At 45.7% G+C, this 21139-nt stretch overlaps 1 protein-coding gene across 6 annotated transcripts in view; it reads right to left on the bottom strand.

The window, feature by feature from the left end:
• Window positions 1-21139, bottom strand: part of Tdrd9 (tudor domain containing 9) — a 93753-nt gene that overhangs the window by 31542 nt on the left and 41072 nt on the right. For 5 of the 6 annotated variants that reach the window (XR_002389080.2, XM_004837467.3, XM_021243750.2 and 2 more), the window contains 13 exons: window positions 18362-18423; window positions 15260-15314; window positions 15028-15112; window positions 14065-14122; window positions 11382-11486; window positions 5327-5424; window positions 4561-4692; window positions 3355-3520; window positions 3213-3276; window positions 3076-3139; window positions 2767-2811; window positions 1672-1725; window positions 461-577 (listed from right to left, as the gene is read on the bottom strand). Coding sequence is in view for 5 of the 6 variants with exons in the window: in XM_004837467.3 (XP_004837524.1) it covers window positions 461-577; window positions 1672-1725; window positions 2767-2811; window positions 3076-3139; window positions 3213-3276; window positions 3355-3520; window positions 4561-4692; window positions 5327-5424; window positions 11382-11486; window positions 14065-14122; window positions 15028-15112; window positions 15260-15314; window positions 18362-18423 (1105 nt within the window). In the remaining variant the exon portion in view is untranslated. The remainder of the gene's footprint in view (window positions 1-460; window positions 578-1671; window positions 1726-2766; window positions 2812-3075; window positions 3140-3212; window positions 3277-3354; window positions 3521-4560; window positions 4693-5326; window positions 5425-11381; window positions 11487-14064; window positions 14123-15027; window positions 15113-15259; window positions 15315-18361; window positions 18424-21139) is intronic. The other variant, XM_021243746.2, reaches the window with a different exon arrangement.

Raw genomic sequence — 21139 nt, 5'->3', positions numbered from 1 at the left:
AGTCCCCAGGTTTCCACCTCAAACCCCATGCTGCATGCCTCAACCACCTTGGAAGCCCTGCAGCACCTGCCAGGACACACTTCCCTGCAGAAGGCCTGCGAGGTTCCACACACACAGCTCTTCCTCTCCACCCACGCCTCCAAGGGCAGCAGGGGGACAGCCACACGCACAGGCTGCCTCCAGGGCACCTTCCCTGTCTGAAAGCTCCAAGAGAAGGGCCTCTCGGGACTGAGCTGACAGCTGGTGCTCCCCAGAAGGAACATTTTCTCTGGGAAGGAGAAGCAGGTCTGCATCACCAGTCCCACGCCAGGAGTGTCAACAAGGGAAGACAGGAACGGCTCCTACTTTCCAAACTTGGTGTGAACACAGCGGCCTCCAAACCTGCCCCGAAGCCAGGCTGGTATCTGTGGATCTCCCCCCTTCACCCACAGGCCAACGAGCAGAAGCCCCAGAGGCTCACCTGCAGGATGAAGCGCTGCTTGTACGGATACTCTGGGTCCAAGCTGGGCTGCTGCGGGTCCACATACATGTTGAACTGTGAGACTCTACTCTTCAACTCTTCATACAGCTCAGCCACCTATGAAAACACATTGAAATCTGCTGTGGGAACATTGGAAAAGACAGGCCCACTGAGGAAGGCCTTAGCACAAGGGTCCCTGACACCGACAGTGTACCACATTACCACAGCCAAGAAAGAATGAGAGGACACAAACACGCAATCTTCATGCTGAGAAAGCTGTTACCACTGAACACAAATTTGAAATTAAAGTAAGAAGACTGCTTACAAACTACACACGCAATAAACCTGAAGATCTATAAAAAGTGAATTATTGAATAAAAACCAATTTCATCAAGAATGACTTTAAAAGAGTTAGAAACCAGAAAGGATCAATAACTTATCGGGGAAATTGGAAATGTTGTTTTTAAATGTGCTGCTCAGTGAGAAAGGGGAGGGTGGAGGTGAGAGTAAAAATGACCAGGATGTGCTACATATGTGCACCGAGTCCCCAGAATGAATGTAGTTATTACGGACCACAAACATACACTACTAACAAAAAATTGTCCCTCAAAAGGCACTGGTCCCAAGTGCTTTTACAGACGAGTTCTATCGGTTTAAAAGAAACACACCCCCAGCTACTAAACTGATCCCTCAACTACTCCTGAGCACAGAAAGATGCTCATCCTACCAGGGTGACACAAACCTAATGCCAAAATCTGGTCGTGTTATGTACACATGTGTGTGCACACACAATGCACCAGCCAGTTCCACTTATGCTACACTTGCAGAAATTCTAGAGGAAACACTGGCAGTCAAAACCCAGCAGTGCTGTGAGAGAAAATATTACAATCACAGAGGTTCATTCCAAGAACCCAAGGCAAGATCAACAGCAAGAAACCCATAATGCATGCAATTAACAGTGAAAAGACCACTTGCTTATCTTGATACACAAGAGGTATCTGACAAGGTAACACACCCATTCCCTGCTAAACCATGGGGGGCTTCACCTGAAAAAGGTACTTTTGGGGACACAAGCAGGTGCCATGCTTCAGGTGAAGATACTGGCACTCCTGCTAGAAGAGGCATGCTCATTACAGCCCTGTGCATTGCTGGAGCTTGATCTGATAAATCAGTTTTATTTACCCCATTTAATCAAAGAATTTGTAACTTACCTCTCTAATTCTCTTGATTTGAATGTAATTTAGCCGTCCCCAGTCAAGTTCATCCTTTAAATACATCAAAGCATAACATTCAAAGTCAAGGTAATACATTAGAGTTTCATCTGCCTACTTTGTACATGCGTCTCATCCAAAATCGAGATAAATGTAAAATAATGCCATTGAATAGTGCCCTGGAGTGAACACCTACACACTCTCCAGGTGCTTCTAATTCACACTGAAGCCAGAATACACAGGCCCCAACCTCAAACGCTTACAGGGACAGCTCTTCTTAAGAGTTTACCTGTCCCAAAATTAAAAGCAGACACAACTTGACTGGGCTGGTAAAAACATGAGACAGGTGGCATACCAACAAGGAAGATATGATAGCTGAGTGTTTGAAACACAGCAGCTGTTTCGTTTTGCTTTTAATGTGGTACTCAGGATGGAATCCAGGCCCTCAAACATGCTACCTGGGCAAATGCTCTGGCAGTGCTGTAGCACTCAGCTACATCTCCAGCTTTTTTTGGCAGTATCTTGCTAAATCAGCCAGGTTGGCCTTTAACTTGCCTCCTGCCTCATCTTCCCAAGTAGCTGGGATACAGGCGTGTGCTACAACACCAGGCTAACGGGCCTCTTCACAGGGCAGCTTACGGACTCCTTGGTAGAGACCTACCAGATGCAGCAAACCTACACACAGACAGATCTAGCCACAGTCTTTGGAGCCTAATCAGTTAGGTAGAGAACAAATTTGACAAAAAAAAAAAAAAAAAAAAGAAAGAAAGAAATGGAGACTACTGGGCTAAATTCCTTGTAAATTAAAAAGAGCAAAGGCTACAGGGTTCTTCATTCTGAACCAACACACACTAGCCCACCACCCACAGCCAGGTCAGTGGGCAAGGGGGAGCTGTGGGTAAGCAGCACTGCCAAAGACACAGCAAGAAGATCACGGCCTGCCAGCTGCAGACAGCTCATGACAACTGTCTACAGTGACAGCCGTTCAGGCCTTAGTGCCACAGAGGCAAACACAGTGACGGAGCTGAGAGAGACTCGCAGGCAGTCTGATTCTTGCAGCTGTCCACAAGGAAACAGAAAGGAAACGTGACCAACCTTGGGATGCCGCAGCTCTCCCCGCTGTCGACAAGCCTGCCACATCTAAAAGTAAATGACTACAGTTTCAAAACAATTTACTGATTAAAATTTAAGGTTCCAATTTCAACACAATGATCAGGAAAATGTACTGATTTAATGTTTTCAACCAATTTCATGAAATTGGCCCCCATCCCCACCCAGCTCTTCTTCCAGTAGTTTGTTAGTTAACAATGGACGTCAGTGACCCTACACATCCCTCCGCTCCTGCCAGGGGATGCGGACGCCCTGCAACCTGTGGCGGCCACCGCAGGTGGTGCAGGCACTCACCTTAAACGCCTCCACAAGCGCAAGGGGGTCACTGTTACTGCTGCCAGAGAAGTTCACTTTGTTCCTGCAAACAGATAACAGAAGTCTCAAGGCCAGCAGCCAGATGAGGTGAGCCTTATGACACAAATGTTAAATACCTATATCCATCAAGATGCTGCCGAAAAGGCATCGCAAAAAAATTCTTCAACGAAAGTCCAGCTGCTAACAGAAAACACAGAGAAGGGAGATGTTAGACGGTGGCTCCATGAGCTCCTTAGGGCCACCCGTCCTCACACTTACCGATGATGAGACATTCATCCAGGCATCCAAACACATGTCCCAGCACTATGAGTTTACCCAGCTGCTGACTGACTGGGAGCTGGGCTAACACTCTTCCCAGGAAGGTCAACTCGCCATCATGGGGGCTTTCGTCTTCTCTCTGCCCACTAACCGCAAGTGCACCCACCTTTATAAAATAAATCAGCGCTATTACCGAGTACTGATTCATGCACACCCTTTTCATCCTTACGGCAGAGAGTGCAAAGCAGGAAATAAAGACCAAATTTTGGCGACTAATGTTCTAAAAGACACCTAAGTCAATTCATGCAAGGTTGATGATACCACAAAAATATTTTAAATTTGTTCTTCAAACTTTTACTGTTTTACTATTTTGTAAAAGTATGACATTGGGAGGTAACAAGAGGTTCACAAATGTCTACTTAGCTCACAAATTAACAAATACAGAATGCACAGTAATAAATAAATGACCCAACAACCGTAGCACACAGTCACTCATCATAAAAATTTAAACTATGTATGAGGGAAGAAAAAACTTTCCTTAACTTGACAAAGTGTATTTCACAGAAGCAGGTATCACATCTGAGGATAAGGCACCAGTAGCATCCCCAGCTTCAAGGGTCAGAAGCAGAATACCCACAGCCCCAGCGGTGTGCGGACTAGGACCCAGCCAGTCCAAAGGCCAGGACCGCACACTGGAAGAGCCGCGCATGAGTCAGGAGTGGGCCATGGAGTCCAAAGTGGAAGAGCAGGGCTCCAGTAATGGGCAGAGAGCAAGGACAAAGGGGAGGAGTGGACTAGGGGAGAGTGAGGAACAAACTGACGGGCAACAGAAGACCAGAGCGCATCAGGCAAGAGGCACTGGGGATGCAAGGGCAAGGTAAAGGAGGAGAGGGTGCACCTTGGCAAGACCCGCCACAGGGCTGCTCTGAACAACAGGCGTGGGACCGGAAGTCACCCCTCAGTGAGCAGAGGCTTTTACAAGCACATGCTGACCATTTACAACAGTCAAAACACCTAAAAGATTGTGAAATTTAGGGGCCGGGGATTTAGCTCAGTGGTTCTGCCGCCTCCCTTGCAACTGCAAGGATCTGAGTTCAATCCCCAGTACCAAAAAAAAAAAAAAAAAAAAGATTGTGAAATTTAGGTTCCCCTACTAAAAAAAAATCTTGGCTTTTTCCACCATTAATGAATTCCACACAGCCCTACCTCCTTCAGTAGAAGGATGGTGCGCTCAATGTCACTCAGACTAGGTGGAGAAAGGGCAGTTGCCAGCAGAGCTCTCGGTTCACCCATGTCAAGTAACTTCACTTTCAATATTGTGCTTCCTAGTGGACAGCGCTGAGGAGAACAAAACGAGTTTAGAGACAAGAAGAGAACGAAATTAGCCTATTCACATGACTGGTGTTCTAGAGCGAGAAATAAGAGGAGAAGCAAAGAAAAAAAAAACAGAAAGGTGAGAGAGGAGAAGAGAGGAGAAAGAGACAAAGATAGGAAGTGAAAGAAGGAAAAATAGGAAGACAAGAGAAATGGGCAAGAAAGAGAAAGAGGGAGGAGAGAGGAAAGACAAAGAAGAAAGAAAAAAGTGGATCCACAATTATTCACTACAAAAGGTAACAGAAAACAGCAGTACTTAAGGATAATGCTCTCGTAAAGTCAGCAGCTACCAGAAAACATTCTTCTCATTAAGAATGTGAGGGGGGGCCCGGGGATTAGCTCAGTGGTTTCACCACCTGCTGCGCAAGCACAAAGACCCTAGTTGATCCCTGTGCCAAACAAAAAAAACCAACAACAAGAACAGGAGAGGGGAAAGCGCCTAGTGCTTAGTAAGTGGTGAGTTAGTTCTGTGACCACAGACAAGCGCAGTCAGTGAGCTTTTGGGGATCAAAATTATGTGACATTAAAGTTATAGTAAACTGTTCAGAAAATCACTTTTCTATAAAAGACTAACTTTGCAATGCCTGAAGCACATTACCAGCATCTCCGGTTTGACATGATCAGGGATGCACGTGTCCCAGAAGTCCCGAGGCACCAGTCTGTAACAGTACCCTTTAGACACCCGCCCAGCACGACCTGCAAAGGAGAGAGAGACACTCAGCACCACTCTGCTCAGAGGGATGGGTAAGAACAGCTGTCACATCAGTATCTTCTACCAGACTAGTTACTCAACACTTCAGAATAAGTTACCATGCATATTAGTAAATTATTCTAAATTTATTCAAAATAAGAATATCCTGAAAAGTAAGAATAAGTTAAAATAAGATTAAGTACTGACTTCTACTCAGTGATCAACATTATAAAATCTGATGCGGGCAGGGGATTTAGCTCAGTGGTTTCACCACCTGCCTTGCAAGTGCAAGGACCCGAGTTCGATCCCCAGCACAGAAAAAAAAAAAAGAAAGAAGGCACCATAAAATCCGATGCCTATTTCTGTTTGTTTTATTGAGACAGGGTCTTGCTGTGTAGTTCAGGCTGGCCTTGAACTCACTATGTGGCCAAGCTGACCTCCAACTTACACCTATCTTCCTTCCTCAGCCTCTTGAGTGCTGGTATTAAAGGCAAGTGCCACCACCCAGCTCCAATGTGTATTTCTTTAAAAAGAAAAAATTGAACCAGGTATAGTGGCACAGGCCTATAATCCCAATACTCTGGAGGCTGACAAACTCAAGACCAGTCTGGGCAACTTAGCAAGACCCTGTCTCAAAAAATAAAAATGGGCTGGGGATGTAGCTCAGTGTGAAGGTCCTAGATTCAATCCCCAATTCCACAAGAAAAAAGATGCAAGAAAAGAAGAAGGGACAGAAGGAGACAAGAGGGAAAGGGAAAGGGAGAAGGAGAAGGACAGGAAAAGGAAAATAACCTTGGTCTCATATGCAACCACATTTCCTGTGAATATACAGGTTCCTATTAGTAACAAATAGAAGGATGCAGCTGGTGACAGAAGCTACAGCTCATCCACGGGCTGAGACATGTGCACTGGTCAGAGATGAAAGGAGCTACTCCCACCCCTCTGTCCTAACTTCTCAGCGAAAGTGCCCTTCACACTACGTGACTATAAATGTGAGTGCACAGAAGTCAGAACCAACCTCAGCCCACAGAACCCATGCCACAAATCAGATGTTCTAAAGAAGTGGGAGTAGGGGCTCAATAAATACTAAGCTTTTAAAAATAGGGTCCCCCAGGGCTGGGGATTTAGCTCAGTGGTTCTGGTACCTGTCTCACAAGCACAAGGTCCTAAGTTTGATCCCCGGTACATACATACATACATACATACATACATACATACATACATAAAGGGTGCCCCAGGGAGCTCGCCTTCCCCACTGTGAGGTTGGAAAAGAATGAGAAGGCTAGACTTCCTCCACACCCTCCCAGGCCTATATGCAAATAACAGTAGGTTTAAATAGAAGATTCCAAGGTAACCACAAAAATAAAAACCCTCCTAGAACTAATTAATGAACTCAACAAAGTTGTAGGATAAAAGACCAATAACCAGGAGGCAATATCCTGCTGTAAGAATCATTCCAGGTGCCAGGCAACTAGAAATCACTATCATAGTCCAAATTCCACCCAGGTTATTCAAACTAGCTATATTCACCACAGAACACCCAACATCCATGACTTAAAGAACAGCTTTAATCTGGCTCATGGTTCAACTTAGAGGAGGAGAGGTTTAATTGCCTCACAGTTCAGGGGATTCAGTCTATGTTCAGATGGCTCCTAGATGAAAATGTCATAGCAGATGGGCCTGGCAGAAGAAAGCTGCTCACCTCATGGCAGCCAGGAAGCAGAGAGACAGGAAGAGCTCAGAACAAGAATACACACTTCCAAGACACACCCCTGTGACCACCTCTTCCAGCCAGGCCCCGCCTCCCAACAGCACATTCAGCTATGAACTCTGGATGGATGGATCCCCCATAGCACCCTCCAACCCAATCACCTTTCAAAAGTTTCACCCCTGAACACATGAGACTTTAGGGGGGATATTTTAGATCCAAACCATACATTCCACCCCAAAAGCTCATATCCAGGGCCAGCGATTTAGCTCAATGGTTCCGCCGCCTGCCTTGTAAGTGCAAGGTCCCAAGGTGGATCCCTGGTACCAAAAAAAAAAGCTCATATCCATTTCGTTATGCAAATGCTACAGTCACTCTGAGTTGCCAAAATCTTTTAAAACTGACATTTTTTTTTTGTTGTTACCGGGGATCGAACTCTGGTCCTTGCGCTTGCGCAGTAGGCGGCAAAACCACTGAGCTAAATCCCCAGCCCTGAGTTGCCAAAATCTTAACAGTTCCAGCACTGCTGAAAAGTCCAGCTCCAAAGACTCCTCTGAGACTCAAGGCAAACTCAGCTTTGAGCATCTCCAATTTCCTGGGGTCTCCACTGCACCGTTGGCTTCACTCTTACAGTTTCACACAGCATCCTCTCAGGGCACGCTGCCTGACCTCCCAGGCCTTCCTCTGAAATCTGAGTGGAGCCCTCCATGACCTGATAACTCTTGTATTCTGCATCCTCGAAAAATGAGTACCAAGGTGTGCCACCAGGTTGAGCAGGAGTAGCCTGGCCCCCCTGGACCATCACATGGCCTCTGATGGAACATAGGTTCACTTCCCCAAGAGGGTCTGAATGAACAGGGCACCCTAGGGCTCTTTTCTCTAAGCAGAGGCTTTCAAAGGAGTTTACTCTTTTATACCCTTGAGCCCTCGAAGGGTGTGGTTTAGTATATTTCTGAGATAACATCAAGGAGTCTTTCCTATTGTCCTGATGGAGAGTACTTGGCTTCTTTTTTTTTTTTTTTTTTTTTTGGTATCCGGGATCGAACTCAGGTCCTTGTGCTTGTGCTTCAGGAGACAAAACCACTGAGATAAATCCCCAGCCCACTTGGCTTCTTTTTAATGCCAATCTTTTCAGTAACCATGCTTTCCATAGCCCCAACTTTACAGGCACTTTCTGGTGAAAGTGCAAATATTTTACATCTTTTGGCTTTACTATTTGCTCCCAGTTCTCACTAAAAATCTGACTAAAAGTACCAGCAATACCCATGCAACAGCCTGAACACTGAGCTGGCTTGAAATTTCCTCTGCCAGCTCAATTAGTCCTCTACCTTTAAATTCAGCCTCACACAAAGTCTTAGGACATGGGCAAAACATAGGTGGATAAATTTTTTGCCAAAATGATACACATATGACCTCTGGTCCATTTTCCAGTAGAGTCCTTGTTCCCATCTGAAACCTCAGGAGTCTGTGGACTTTATTATCCACATTCCTATCAGCATTTGGTCTTCTGAGCTCTTGCCCAAATCTCCTAACAATCTCTGCTTACTCTGCTTACAGCATTTTAGGCACTCTAGCTGTCACCTCCAAACCTTTCCAAACTCCTCCCACAGGCCAGTTCCAAAGGCTACTGAACCACACAATCAGCAACAACTCAACTCTCAGTATTAATTTTCTGTATTAGTCAGTTTCCCACCACTAGGACAAAATACTCAACACCTGTAATTTAAAGGAAGAAATATTTATGTTGGCTCACATTTCTGAGGATTCAGTCCGTGGTTGTTTGGCTCCAAGGCAGAATATGGCAGAGGAAAGCTGCTTACCTCACAGCATCCAGGAAGCTGAGAGACAGAAGGGGGTGGGGGGTACCCTCCAAAGGCACATAGCACATTTAGCTAAGAACTCATCAGTGGGTCAGTGTTGCTATGATCCAATTACCTTCCAAAAGCCCCACCTCTGAGACTTCGGGGGCAAATTTCAGATCTAAACCATAACACTTGCCAACTAAGCTATCTGCCCATCGTGCCTTGTCTTTTCCCCAGAAACCCTAAGGAAAGCCATGGCCGTGACCATCCTCTCTCTCACTTCCTGGCCCCTGACTCCCAGAGTCTCTTCCATGTAACCTTGCATGGTTGCAGCACCTTGTCCACCTCTGTACAGTGAGTCTCTCCTGTGGCCACACCTCAGTATCCACCTCACAAAAGAGCACAGACATAACAGAAGGAAGGTTCTGTGGTGCAGAGCCACTAGACATCCACAAGCAGAGAAACAAATCCTGAGCTAAAGCTCACACCATATTACTCAACTCACTGAAGTGGAAATTGATGCAAAACAGATCCTGGATCTAAGTGAAAACTATGAAACTGCAACAAGAGACACAAGAGAGCTGGGCACAATAGTGCAAACCTGCAATCCCAGCTACTTGGGAGGTAGAGGCAGGAAGGTTGCAAATTCAAGGCCAGCCTAAGCAACTCAGCAAAACCCTGTTTCAAAATTTGAAAATATTTTTTAAAATGGCTGGGGATGTAGCTCAGTGGTAGAGCACTAGCCTAGGTTGTGCAAAGCCCTAGGTTCAATCCCCAGTACAAGAAAAAAAAAAAAAGACAGGAGGGTATACAAAAGAGAACTGCAGAATCCAGGGCTACACAGAGAAGCACAGGAGTAGTGTGAGGCAGGCCCTTCCCAGCAGTGCAAGGGTTCTGTTTCGATCACACAGACCTGTACACACTAGCGTGAGTGCAACTGAACGAGGCCTACACTCCAGTGGTGTCGTGCAGGTGTCTACATGCACTCAAGGGACTCTGCCCTGTTCTTGCCACCTCCTATAAAGGAAAAATTGCACAATAAACATTTTCTAATTATAAAACTTTTAAACATATAAAAATGTAGAAAAGGATAATCCCAAGACTGGCCCCATAAATTATTTTTAATGTTTTTGCATATTTATTTCTAATTGTTTTTCTAAGCATATTTTGGGGGTCAGGGTAGGGCCACAGGTGAGACATGGTGGGATAGTCTGAGCCTAACGCTCCTTTCCATCTGTGTGATGATGCCCAGCTTGGTCCAGGCCCTCGAGGCCCAGCTGGAGCAGCGCCTCTACCACAGCCTCTCTGGACAGGCTGTTCAGGAGAGGCAATGCAGCAAAGTGCTCAAGAGTGAGGACTGAAGTAGATGACTGGGCCGAATCTCAGTCCCATCATTCTGCAGGAGGACACCGGGCAATTACTACTTCCCTGCATCTCAGAAGGCAGTTAATAAAGATACTGTGCACTCCTCTCTTGCTTGTTATAAGGGCTGAGGAAATAAACCACTTACAACCGTGTCTGCTGTACTGTAAGCACTTACAAATATTGCTTTATTTTTTGATGCAGTAGCTCTATTTCTCAACAGTTCCACTCAGAATGGTCTTGTACCTTCCCTCCAGAAGGTCCTCTAAGAAAACACAACTGCTTCTCAGCACATTCCCAAATGCTGATGCCACAGAGCAGCACGACATCCCTCCCGCCATGCCATGAACACACCTCCACTGCAGCCCAAGCATCCTTCCCCCCAATCGACCCCACACCTTCCCCTCTGCTGAGTGATACATGCAGATGACAAAGCAAGCCCTGAGCCCACTGTGGAGCCCATTTAGGAAAAATACCCTAGAATCACCAAAACTTGGAGAGAAGGCTTGCCAATTTTTTTTTTTTTTTTTTTTTGATACTGGGGATCGAACTTGGGACCTGGTGCTTACGAGGCAGGTGCTGGAACCACTGAGCTAAATCCCCAGCCCCAGGCTTGCCAAATTTAAGGAAGGGATGCATCTGGCTTCCTATCTATGCCCCTAAATTTTAAATCTCACTGAAAACAGTGTTATACTCCTTCTGTTATGTCTGTGCTCTCTTGTGAGGTGGATACTGAGGTGTGGCCACAGGAGAGACTCACTGTACAGAGGTGGACAAGGTGCTGCGACCATGCAAGGTTACATGGACGAGACTCTGGGGGTCAGGGGCCAGGAAGTGAGTGAGAGGCAGGTCGCATGTTGAGATGACAGGGTATCCGTCCCTTATACTCAAGGATGCCACATAATACACTGGAAGAGGAAACGTGGAGTTAAAGGACACTCTGACAACATGAGATGTTGAGGTTTAAATTTCAAACTGGCCCCAGTAAAGTACATGAGTAAGAGTAAAAATGTAAAGCCGAGTTTCTAAAAGACACTGCCTGTGCCCTGTGTCACCTGAAGTCCTCGGTGTGCTTCACCAGACATCTTACCTTTCCTCTGGTCACAACTGGTCTTAGAGGCCCAACTCAATCGCAGACTCTGATAATTTGTATCTTCATCACAAACCAGGGTTCTAGTCAGACAAAAATCTATAACTGTCATTTGAAAAAAAGGAATGTAAACAGCATGCTAACACCAGAAGAGACTGCTGTATAATAAATCACAAAGCCCAGTGATAAAACAACATGAGCATACAGGCCTGGGAAGCAGTGTGCATGCAGGAGCCTCTGGAAATGCACTAACTGCCCAGAGCAGGGAAGCCAAGGTCTCTTTCTTGCTAAACACTGGGAGTCCCTGGGCACAAAGAACGCCTAACCCCTAACACCCCGCGTACCCTAAGAAGGGCCTTCTGTGTCTGTGTCTGTCTTTCTCTCTGCCTCTGTGCTCCAGGGTCGCCTGTCAGGCACCGGCAGAGCAGGCAACATGGCTATCTGACGTAGCCACCTGGCCTCCGCCCTCACTGCGTGCTCACTGCACCACCCTCCTCCGACTGTGCTATGTGATGCCCCACCCCAGCCTGCAGCTCCCTGGTCCTCTTCCAACACCAGTCCTCACATTTTCACTGCCCATGAAAACAGTGCCAGCTACGTGCAACTCCCTGGGGCTTTAAAGCCCTCCTTTCCAACACCCTGGCCTCCCACCTGTTTTAACAACTTCTTCTTATCAAGCCCCATCCAAACAGCACTCCTGACCCCCACCACAGTGTCAATCAAATACCCTCTGGGAGCCAGAACTCTTCTTCCCTTACCCGCACTCCTGGCACTCTGTCCTGCGACCTCAAGGTCCCCATTTGTCAGCGGCCCCTCAGCCCCACCCCACTTCCTTCCTGGCCACCCAACTGCAAGTCCAGGGGACATGGTGCATGTAGCTCAGCCCCCTGCTGCCTCCACTGTGCTTGAGCGTCTAACAGCTCTCTATCCAGCCCATGTGGCCTGTACAGCCCTCGTGGTGACGAGAGGAAAACACAACTGGCCCTTCCTTCTCGGTAGCTCGCCACCTGCATGTGTCTACTCCATGTCTTCTGTTGGAGCCTCTTGCGCTTTCTCCACCTCTCTCCACTGAGGGCCAAGGCTTCTAGTTCACCCGGCAGGCACAGGCACCTCCAGGGCCACCGTGACTCCAGAGCCTTAATCTAAATCGCCATGAGTTCTCACCCAGCTTGGCAGGACCGCCCTGCACCCTCCAACTCCTCTCCTCTCTCTCCTTTGCCTCATTGTACTCTGTCCACAGAGCGATGCTGTACACGATCTTCAGGTTACGCAGCGTCCCTTCTCAAAACCTGAATGGCTCCCCGCCTCGCTCAGGGCAGCAGTCTGGCACAGGGCCTCCCAGGCCCTGGCCTCTCCACCCTTCCCGCCCTGGCTTGGCCTCATCTCCTTGCTGACTGAGGGCACCAAGCACCCTCTTCCTGTAGGCACCCTTGGACTCTCCATTCCTCCACCTCACCTCCTCCTCAGAGAGCCACATGCCACACCCCCTGCCCAGCAGGACCTGGCTCGTGTCCCCGTGTCCCGGGGAGAAGCTTTCCCAGCCACTCCAGCGCTGGCGTCACAGCCCTTGCCAGCACTCCATCTCCTCCCCTCCCCTCCCTCTACTCAGCTGCACCACCGCTGAACGCACTGCACACATGAACTGATCTCATTCCTCTACCCGACCCACATCTGTCCCTGGACGTGTCCTGAGCACAGACTCGGCCGCTCTGTGGAAACTTGCTAGCCTCCCTTCCCAGTTCAGCCCTCTGCCTCCGTGCTGCTGTGGTCTGTTCCCTAGGTCTGAACCCCACTTTGGCATAGTTCACTGCCTTTTTCTCCCCCTTTAAATACTGGGGATGGAAGCCAGGGCCCCGCTCCAGGTGGGGAGGAGGGCCAAGTCCACCAGAGAGCTACATCCTCAGCCCTTTTATTAAAACACTGAGACAGAATCTCACAACGTTGCCTGAGCTGACCTGGAACTTGTGATTCTCTTGCCTCAGCCTCCTGAAGAGCTGGGTGTACAGGTGTGCACCACTGCACCCAGCGGAGCTCACTTTCTCAATGCAAGTCTTTGTTCAAAGGTCACTCCCTCAAGGACACACTCCCACATCAGCCTATGTAACCATTTTCCTTTATAATGCCAGCCCTTTCCTTGACTTTCTTTCTGATTTAACATTCGTCTCTGCCTGAAACCACCTTTGTTTCCTGCCAGTCATCTGTCTCTTCCACCGGAATGCGTCACCATGAGGATGGGGACTGGGTCTTGCTCAACCCTAAACTCCTCGCCACATGTCCAGCTTTCAAGCAAGATGAGTGAATTGAGGAGACTCACTAGTGGTTCACCCCCAGCTCTCAAGGACCACATGCAGAGGACTAGATGGTGCACTGCTGGCTCCAGGGCTGCACAGTACCTCTCCACACTACCTCCAGGAACAGAATTACCCGGGCTCCTCCCCAACACTGCCTGCTTCAGCCACAGAACTCCCCCTGGCAGCCCCAAAGTTCTGCTCACCATAGGCCCCTAGGAAGGCCTCCAACTCAACCTGAGATCAGCCCCACCAGTGACAAGGGAAGTGGCTGCTCACAGAAGCATGTGCTGAGCTGACAGGATTCCCCACAGTTTCTCCTCCAACACAGGGCCAGGAGGAAAGGGACAATTCCCAATGACGTAGTATGGGGAGGCGGCTGAGAGGGATCTTACCATACTTAACATCTGGAACAGTGACGGAGCTCTCTGCAATGTTGGTGGACAGGATGATCTGTCAAATATCAAAGAAAAGAAGCTCACATCATCCATCTGGTCTGGACATTGCTAGGCAGAGTAAAAAAACAAAACAAAAAAAACCCTCAATCTTGAAAATTATTTAAAAGTTTCTTAGTGTAAATACTAAACTTGATTAAACTTTGATATTAGCCTTTTTCCTATTTTATCCAGATCACAATTGACTCAGAAGCCCCTGATGGGTGAAAAACAAGCCACGCACAACACAGTAGATGCTTGAGAGTAGCAGGCAACATACAGGGCAAGGAATTGCTCCCGACCCTGCTATGGAAGTATTGGGGAGGGTCCTGGAATTACCAGGGGCAAAAAGCACTACCAGGTCAAACCCACAGCAAGGGCTGAAACTGTGAGTGCCCTGGAATGCCACCCAAGGTCTACATTACTCCTAGATTCTAGACCTCCCAGAATCAGAAACTGGGCCTCAAGCTCAGGGCCCTGGTCCCTGATCCCCTCAAGCAGCTTTGAAGGATAGGAGAAAAGACAACTCCAACATTTACACAACAGTCACACACAGCCTTCCTGAGATTAAGGAAGTTAGAAACCCCCATAGGCAGGATTTGGACCACAGCTTCTAACTGAAGTCACCAGAGTAGTGTCAGGGACACCAGGATAGCCCCAAAGCTTGAGAGATGGCAAAGAATAATGCAAAGGCATCAAAACCCATGAGCAACAACACCTTGAGTTAAGAAAATAAAAGGAATCTCACTTTTTAGCAAACTGATTTATAAAATAAAGCACAGCTAAGTAACAGCCAGCTCACCAACAAGTATTTGTGTAAGTCACCACAAGTCGTAACTACACTGAGAGAAGCATCTTTCCTAAGCATAGTCTCCAAGGAAAGTTATCTAAAACGCTTAGAACTTGTCTTCCCAGCCTTCTTACCTTTCTGTACCCAGGGACTGGACTTAAAAATATATTATTTTGTTCTTCTAAAGTCACACTGGAATGGAGTGGATAGACCTGTAACCTAAGAAACAAATTACTAAAATAAAATATCATACAATACACATGAGATGTAAAAAGCAAGTAATTATTCACTAAGATAATTAAATTACATAAAACAAAGGATGTAATGGTCTAAAGTAACAATAAAGCTGTATCATTCTAAGCATACCTTTTGTGAACCATGTTCGTGAGAAGTCCATGCATATAGTTGATTTCACCTAGACCTGAGGGGAAAAAAGATTTGTATTTATGGCTAAAAATCAACTTCTAATTTGAAATGACATCTTTTTCCAAGAGGGCCTCATCAATTATTATTATTATTATTATTTATTTTGGTACCGGGGATCGAACTTGGGACCTTGCGTTTGCGAGGCAGGCAGCGGAACCACTGAGCTACATCCCCGGCCCCTCATCAATTCATTTTATTTGAATTTTTTATCCTTTTTGCCTAAGTATATCAGAATTTTAAGTAAAAATGCACAATGACATTAACTAGTAACTCAGAATACAGAGAAAGTCGTACTCCTCCAGTGCTTTCCTCTCTGCAGCAGTGATTACAGATAGGTGTTGGATGCATGAGCACTTTTAATTTCTTTCCACAGATTTTCCAGATTTTTTACAATGTGCAAAATCTTTCTGATCCAAAAATAATATTTTGGGCCTGGAGGTGTAATTCAGTGGTAAAGTGTTTGCCTAGTACACGTGAGGCCCTGGAAACAACAACAACAACAACAACAAATACACACACACCCACATGCATGACCACCAGATATATAGAGTCCGCCAAAAAAAAAGTGCACATCAGGAAAAGAAAAACTTGTATAAATACTTTAATACTAAATTTACTGAGACATCATGAGATTAATACAAGACACCTTTGCCCTCTATGATTACGAGAGGTGTGTAAAGTGGTGGCTGTGAGCTTCCAGACAGTTATTAGTATGGCAAACTACTGAAGCACATACACATTTTTTTGGTGGTCTCTCTCTCTCTCTCTGTGTATCTCTCTATATGTACACGTACATATATATAATATGCATATGCATACACATTTAATATGTGTGTATATATATGAAATGTGTGTATATATATGACTGGTAGTAAAGACACAATAAATCTTTTTTATTAGGTTAAAAATGTACATTTGGCATATAACATCTGTATGTACTTGTGCCTCTTCCCAAGTTATCATATTTCATTACGTTATGTGCTAAACTTTTTTTGCATACTTCAAAAAAACAGTCAAAGTCCCAACCCAGTAACTCACAAGGTGACCTTATTTGGAAACAACCACTGCAGATGCAATTGTTAGGGTGAGGTCAGGTGGAGCAGGGTGGCCCTCAGTCCTGCAGGTCCGCTGTCCTCATGAGGGGGGAAGACACAGAGGATGCCAAGTGACACAGCACCGATGTGGGTGATGCAGTTGGAAGCCAAGGGACACAGAGAACTGATGGCTACCACTGGAGGCCGGAAGGGGTGCACTCAAAGCCTCGAAGGGAGCACAGCCTCAATGTGGAGCATCTGGACTCCAGAACGTGAGAAAATGAGTCACTGTTGTTATGAGCCATCCAATTTGTGGTACTTTTTTTTTTTGGTACCAGGGATCCAACTCAGGACCTTGCGCTTGCGAGGCAGGCGCCAGAACCACTGAGCTAAATCCCTGGCCCTGTGGTACTTTTTATAACAGCCCTAGAAAATTAACATAGAACTGTTCCCAAGATCACTTAGTGAAATACATAAATACATGATAAATTTGGATTTACATAAGCATATAATAAAAATATAACAAACCTAAATTAAAATACCACTCATAAATATTTTTCAGTCTATATTTAGCAGTTTAAAGTGTTTATCTCGAGCCAGGGATTTAGCTCAGTGGTTCTGCCACCTGCCTCGCAAGCACAAGGTCCCAAGTTCAATCCCTGGTGCCAAAAAACAAAAAGTGTTTATCTCAAGATGGGCATGGTGGCACACACCTGCAATCCCAGTACTCTGGGAAGCTGAGCCAGGAGGATCACAAGTTCAAGCCCAGCCTGAGTAACTAAGCAACTTAGTGAGATCCTGTCTCCAGGAAAAAAAAAAAAAGAAGAATTTAAAGGGCTGGGGATTTAGCTCAGTGTGAAGGCCCTAGGTTTGCTCCCCAGAATTGTGGGGGAAAGGTGTTTATCTCATTTTAGGTATTTTTAAGTGAGAAACAATAGGGCTCTGCTTTGGTGATTCTTTTCCTTACAGTAACATTATGCACACAGTAGTCATCTGATAAATATTTATGAAGACAAATGTTACTCTACCCCACTGTCAGCTAATGGCTATTTCCTACACATAAAAATGAATCCATATCCTGAGATCTGAAACTCACATGTTGTGTCCCAACATGTAAATGTTTCTCTAGATGCATGCTTTTTGCTCTCCCTCACTTCAAGCACAAATGGTAATATCTTCTATACATGAACTTTCAACAGCAGAAGAGACTGTCATGTTTCTTCGAACTATACTACTTGGATTTAAAAATCATTTTGAAAAAATACAGTTTAAGGGCTGGGGATTTAGCTCAGTGGTTCCGGTGCCTGCCTCGAAAGCACAAGGTCCCGAGCTCGATCCCTGGTACCAAAAAAAAAAAAAGTACAATTTAACACAAATTAATCTTTTCAGAAAGGTATAACAGACTATTTTTTCACACACTGAGAAAGGAACTCAAAGATTAACCTGACTATTCTCATAGTATTACAACGTGTGTTATTGTTACTAAATAAGCTTTAATGTAGACTAATAATTACCTCACATTTATAACCATACAAATGAGTCCAAGTTTAACAAAGTCCAATGTCTTACTGAAAATTTGGAAGGTGGCAAGATTACCTTTAAAAAGTTAATCTCTTGGGCCAGGGATTTAGCTCAGTGGCACTGCGCCTGCCTCCCAAGTGCAAGGACCTGAGTTTGATTCCCAGTACCAAAAAAAAAAATAAAAGATTCTAAAAGATTCTCATTGTCAATAAGAAATCCTTTTGGCAACGCAAAGGTTAACAGTCAGAAGTCAAACTGAGGGGCTGGGGATTTAGCTCAGTGGTTCTGGCGCCTGCCTTGCAAGCATAAGGTCCCAAGTTCAATCCCCAGTACCAAAAAACAAAAAAAAATCAGAAGTCAAACTGAAAGCCACATTTGTTCACAGTCTCAGTGTCTAAAAGGAAAAACAGATGTGGAGAATACCATGTTCCCTACCTGGTGCTAGGCAGTGCTGTCAGTCTAGGTCAGAAGGTCCTGACATTCATACCTGGCAAAAACACCAACACACTGCTCCTCTCTGACACAAACTGGGCCCCTGATTTCTTGTTCCTGTCAAAAGGTGAGGTGCACAAAAGTGAAAAAAGGTAGAACATCTGCTCCACTGCAAGAACCCCAACCCTGCTGTGACCCTGACAGCTCCTGCAGATCACGGCACGTGACACCTTTCACGGCACGCACATAGAGGAGCCGAGGCCAGGGGGACCGCACCCTGCCCCAGCAGCACTCAGGCCCTGCGTCTGGACTCCAGGTCCTCGCCTGGGGGACACCCTAGCTGTAAGTGTTTTCCTGGTTATTCAGGTACTGTAACCCAGGACCCCAGACAGAAAACAGTCAAAATAACTACAAACTCCTGTCAGAGACCAAATTATTATTAGAAAGCATTTTTGCAGAAATCATCCATTCACTGCCCTGCTACCATCAGTACATTTATTTTTGTGTGAAATTGCAACTCTCCTTCCTCCACAAGCCCTGAGATGGAGAGACAGGTAAGAAGCAAGTGAACAACAAGGCCCCTTCGGGTCAGCAAGAAGACCATGAAAGAAGCAAACAGAAGCAGTCAGTAAAAGAGCTAGGGGAGGGGTACACACACAGTGCCTGTTCAGAGGGAGTGGGTAGGGTGCTAAGGAGGCGGCCACAGCAAAGCCAAGGAAGAACAATTGAGCCTGTGCCTGGGAACAGTAACTGCAAAGGAGAAAGGCTTGTGATAGGTGGACTATCACCTCTCTCTGAGCCCACCTTGGCTCAGCCACGATGGTCAAAAGGACAAGCCTGGTTTGTGGATGGGCCTGAATGGGATGCTAGCAATAGCCAGCATTACAGCGCCACCCAAAGGTGTTGGAGAAGAGCCCTTCCCCAGCAAGAGGATGCTGAGCAGCACATCCGGTGCCCTACTTCACGTGGAAGGAGATGTGGCCATGAGGTGGGTCTACTCCAATCAACAGGCAGAAGCTAACAGGTGGGCCAGGTGGTCGGGAACTTGGAAACCACAAAGCTAGAATACTGATAACAAGGAATCTGAAAGAGAAGCACCAGGGCAAGCCTTCCAGAGAGGACATCAAGGACACGCCCACAACAAGCCAATCACTGCAAGGGAGGCTTTCAGTGGGCAGAAGGACTAGCAGCTATGTGACTATTAGTTAGCCTTCCCCAGTTCCTCAAAGGCTGCACAATGCAAAGTGGCAGGGCAGCAATATTCTGGCTTACGCAGACTCAACAACATCCACCTTCCCTATCCAAGGCTGAGCTGGCCACTGCTACTGATGACCACACCCTGCAGCGGGGGCCAATCCCAAGTCCTAAACACAGTGTCATCCCTGGGGATCCAGCCCAGCCAGCTGATGACAAACTGATTCCATCACTAAGGGGATAGTGGGGATAGTGACACTCTATTCTGGACTCAAGTATTCCTTCCCTGCTCCTTAAACTCCTATTGTACCTCTCTCTCTGGACCTAAAGGTGTCTTTTTCACTTCCACAGGTGGCCACACAGCAGAGCCTCCAGCCAAGGAGGCCAGTTTGGTAGTCAATGGGCTCGGGAAACTGCCCAGAGGTCACTAGTCTTACCATGTGCTCAAAAGCGGCTGTTTTAAAAGGATGATGAAAATGCCTGCTATGGGCCCCACTACTGCACAGTACTACAGAAAGTGGCAAATGATGGAAGCCAAACACAAGAAAAAACTTTTGAAAGCAACAGGAAAAAAATGATATGCTGCCTACAAACGAAACCCCAATAAAATGAACAACCACCTTCACAGTGAAACAACGGATTCCAGAAAGCACAAGGATGGCATATCCAAAGTGCTCAAGAAAAACTCAACTAAGATGCCTGCATTCAGCAAAGCTATTCTTTAATAATGAAGAAAAACAGAGACTTTCCCAGATAAACAAAAAACTGGCAGTCTGGCTGTTAATCTGTTTATGATAATTAATTTGATAGAGACTGATAAATGAATCTGATGCTGGCAAAAAAACATTTTTAAAGAAGGGTGTAAAGGAGAAGGGGAAAAAAAGAATTGATGGGTGGGGGATATAGCTCAGCAGTACAGCTCCTACCAGGCAAGCATGAGGACCTGAGTTCCATTCCCAGTACCAAAAAAAAGAAAAAAAAGAATTTAGGTATGTTATGTATGTACCAATTCCCCACAATGAATGTAATCATTATGTACAGTAAACATGTACTAATAAAAATTTTAAAATTTTTAAAAACAAGCTTTGGGAAATATACTGAAAAAGAAATGTATTAAAAATATATAATAGGGCCAGGGATTTAGCTCAGTGGTTCCATCGCCTTCCTGAAAGATAAAGAAAACAATAAAAGACAAATAATAGAAAACAGACAAAAAGGATATTGTAGTCTATCATGGCCAAAGTGCACCTTGATTTAATATAATTGTTGTACACAATTTATATATTTCTGGCCTATTACCTGGTTGTGTTTATCATAATTAACTTGAAAAGGACTTATAAAATAAATAAATCTGATGCTGGTAAAAGAAAGTAAATTTAAAAACGGATAGAGAAGGGGAAAAATAATTAAGATGTGTTACATACATGTGTCAGTTCCCCACAATGAATATAATCATTATACACTGCAAACATGGACTAACAAAATTTTTTTTTTGGTACAGGGAATCGAACTCAGGTCCTTGTGCTTGCAGGGCAAGCAGCAGAATCACTGAGCTAAATCCCCAGCCCACAAAAAATGTTTTAAAGGAAAAAAAAAAAGGGCAGAGTAATAAGAGGAAATTCATATTTTTGTTTTTGTT

Source organism: Heterocephalus glaber, unplaced genomic scaffold (genome assembly GCF_053883595.1).
Source record: "Heterocephalus glaber isolate CG9 unplaced genomic scaffold, H.glaber_assembly_v1.0 deba00001608, whole genome shotgun sequence".
Taxonomy (NCBI): Eukaryota; Metazoa; Chordata; class Mammalia; order Rodentia; family Bathyergidae; genus Heterocephalus; species Heterocephalus glaber.
Note: the sequence above shows the minus strand (reverse complement) of the source record. Positions and strands in the feature narration are given on the sequence as shown.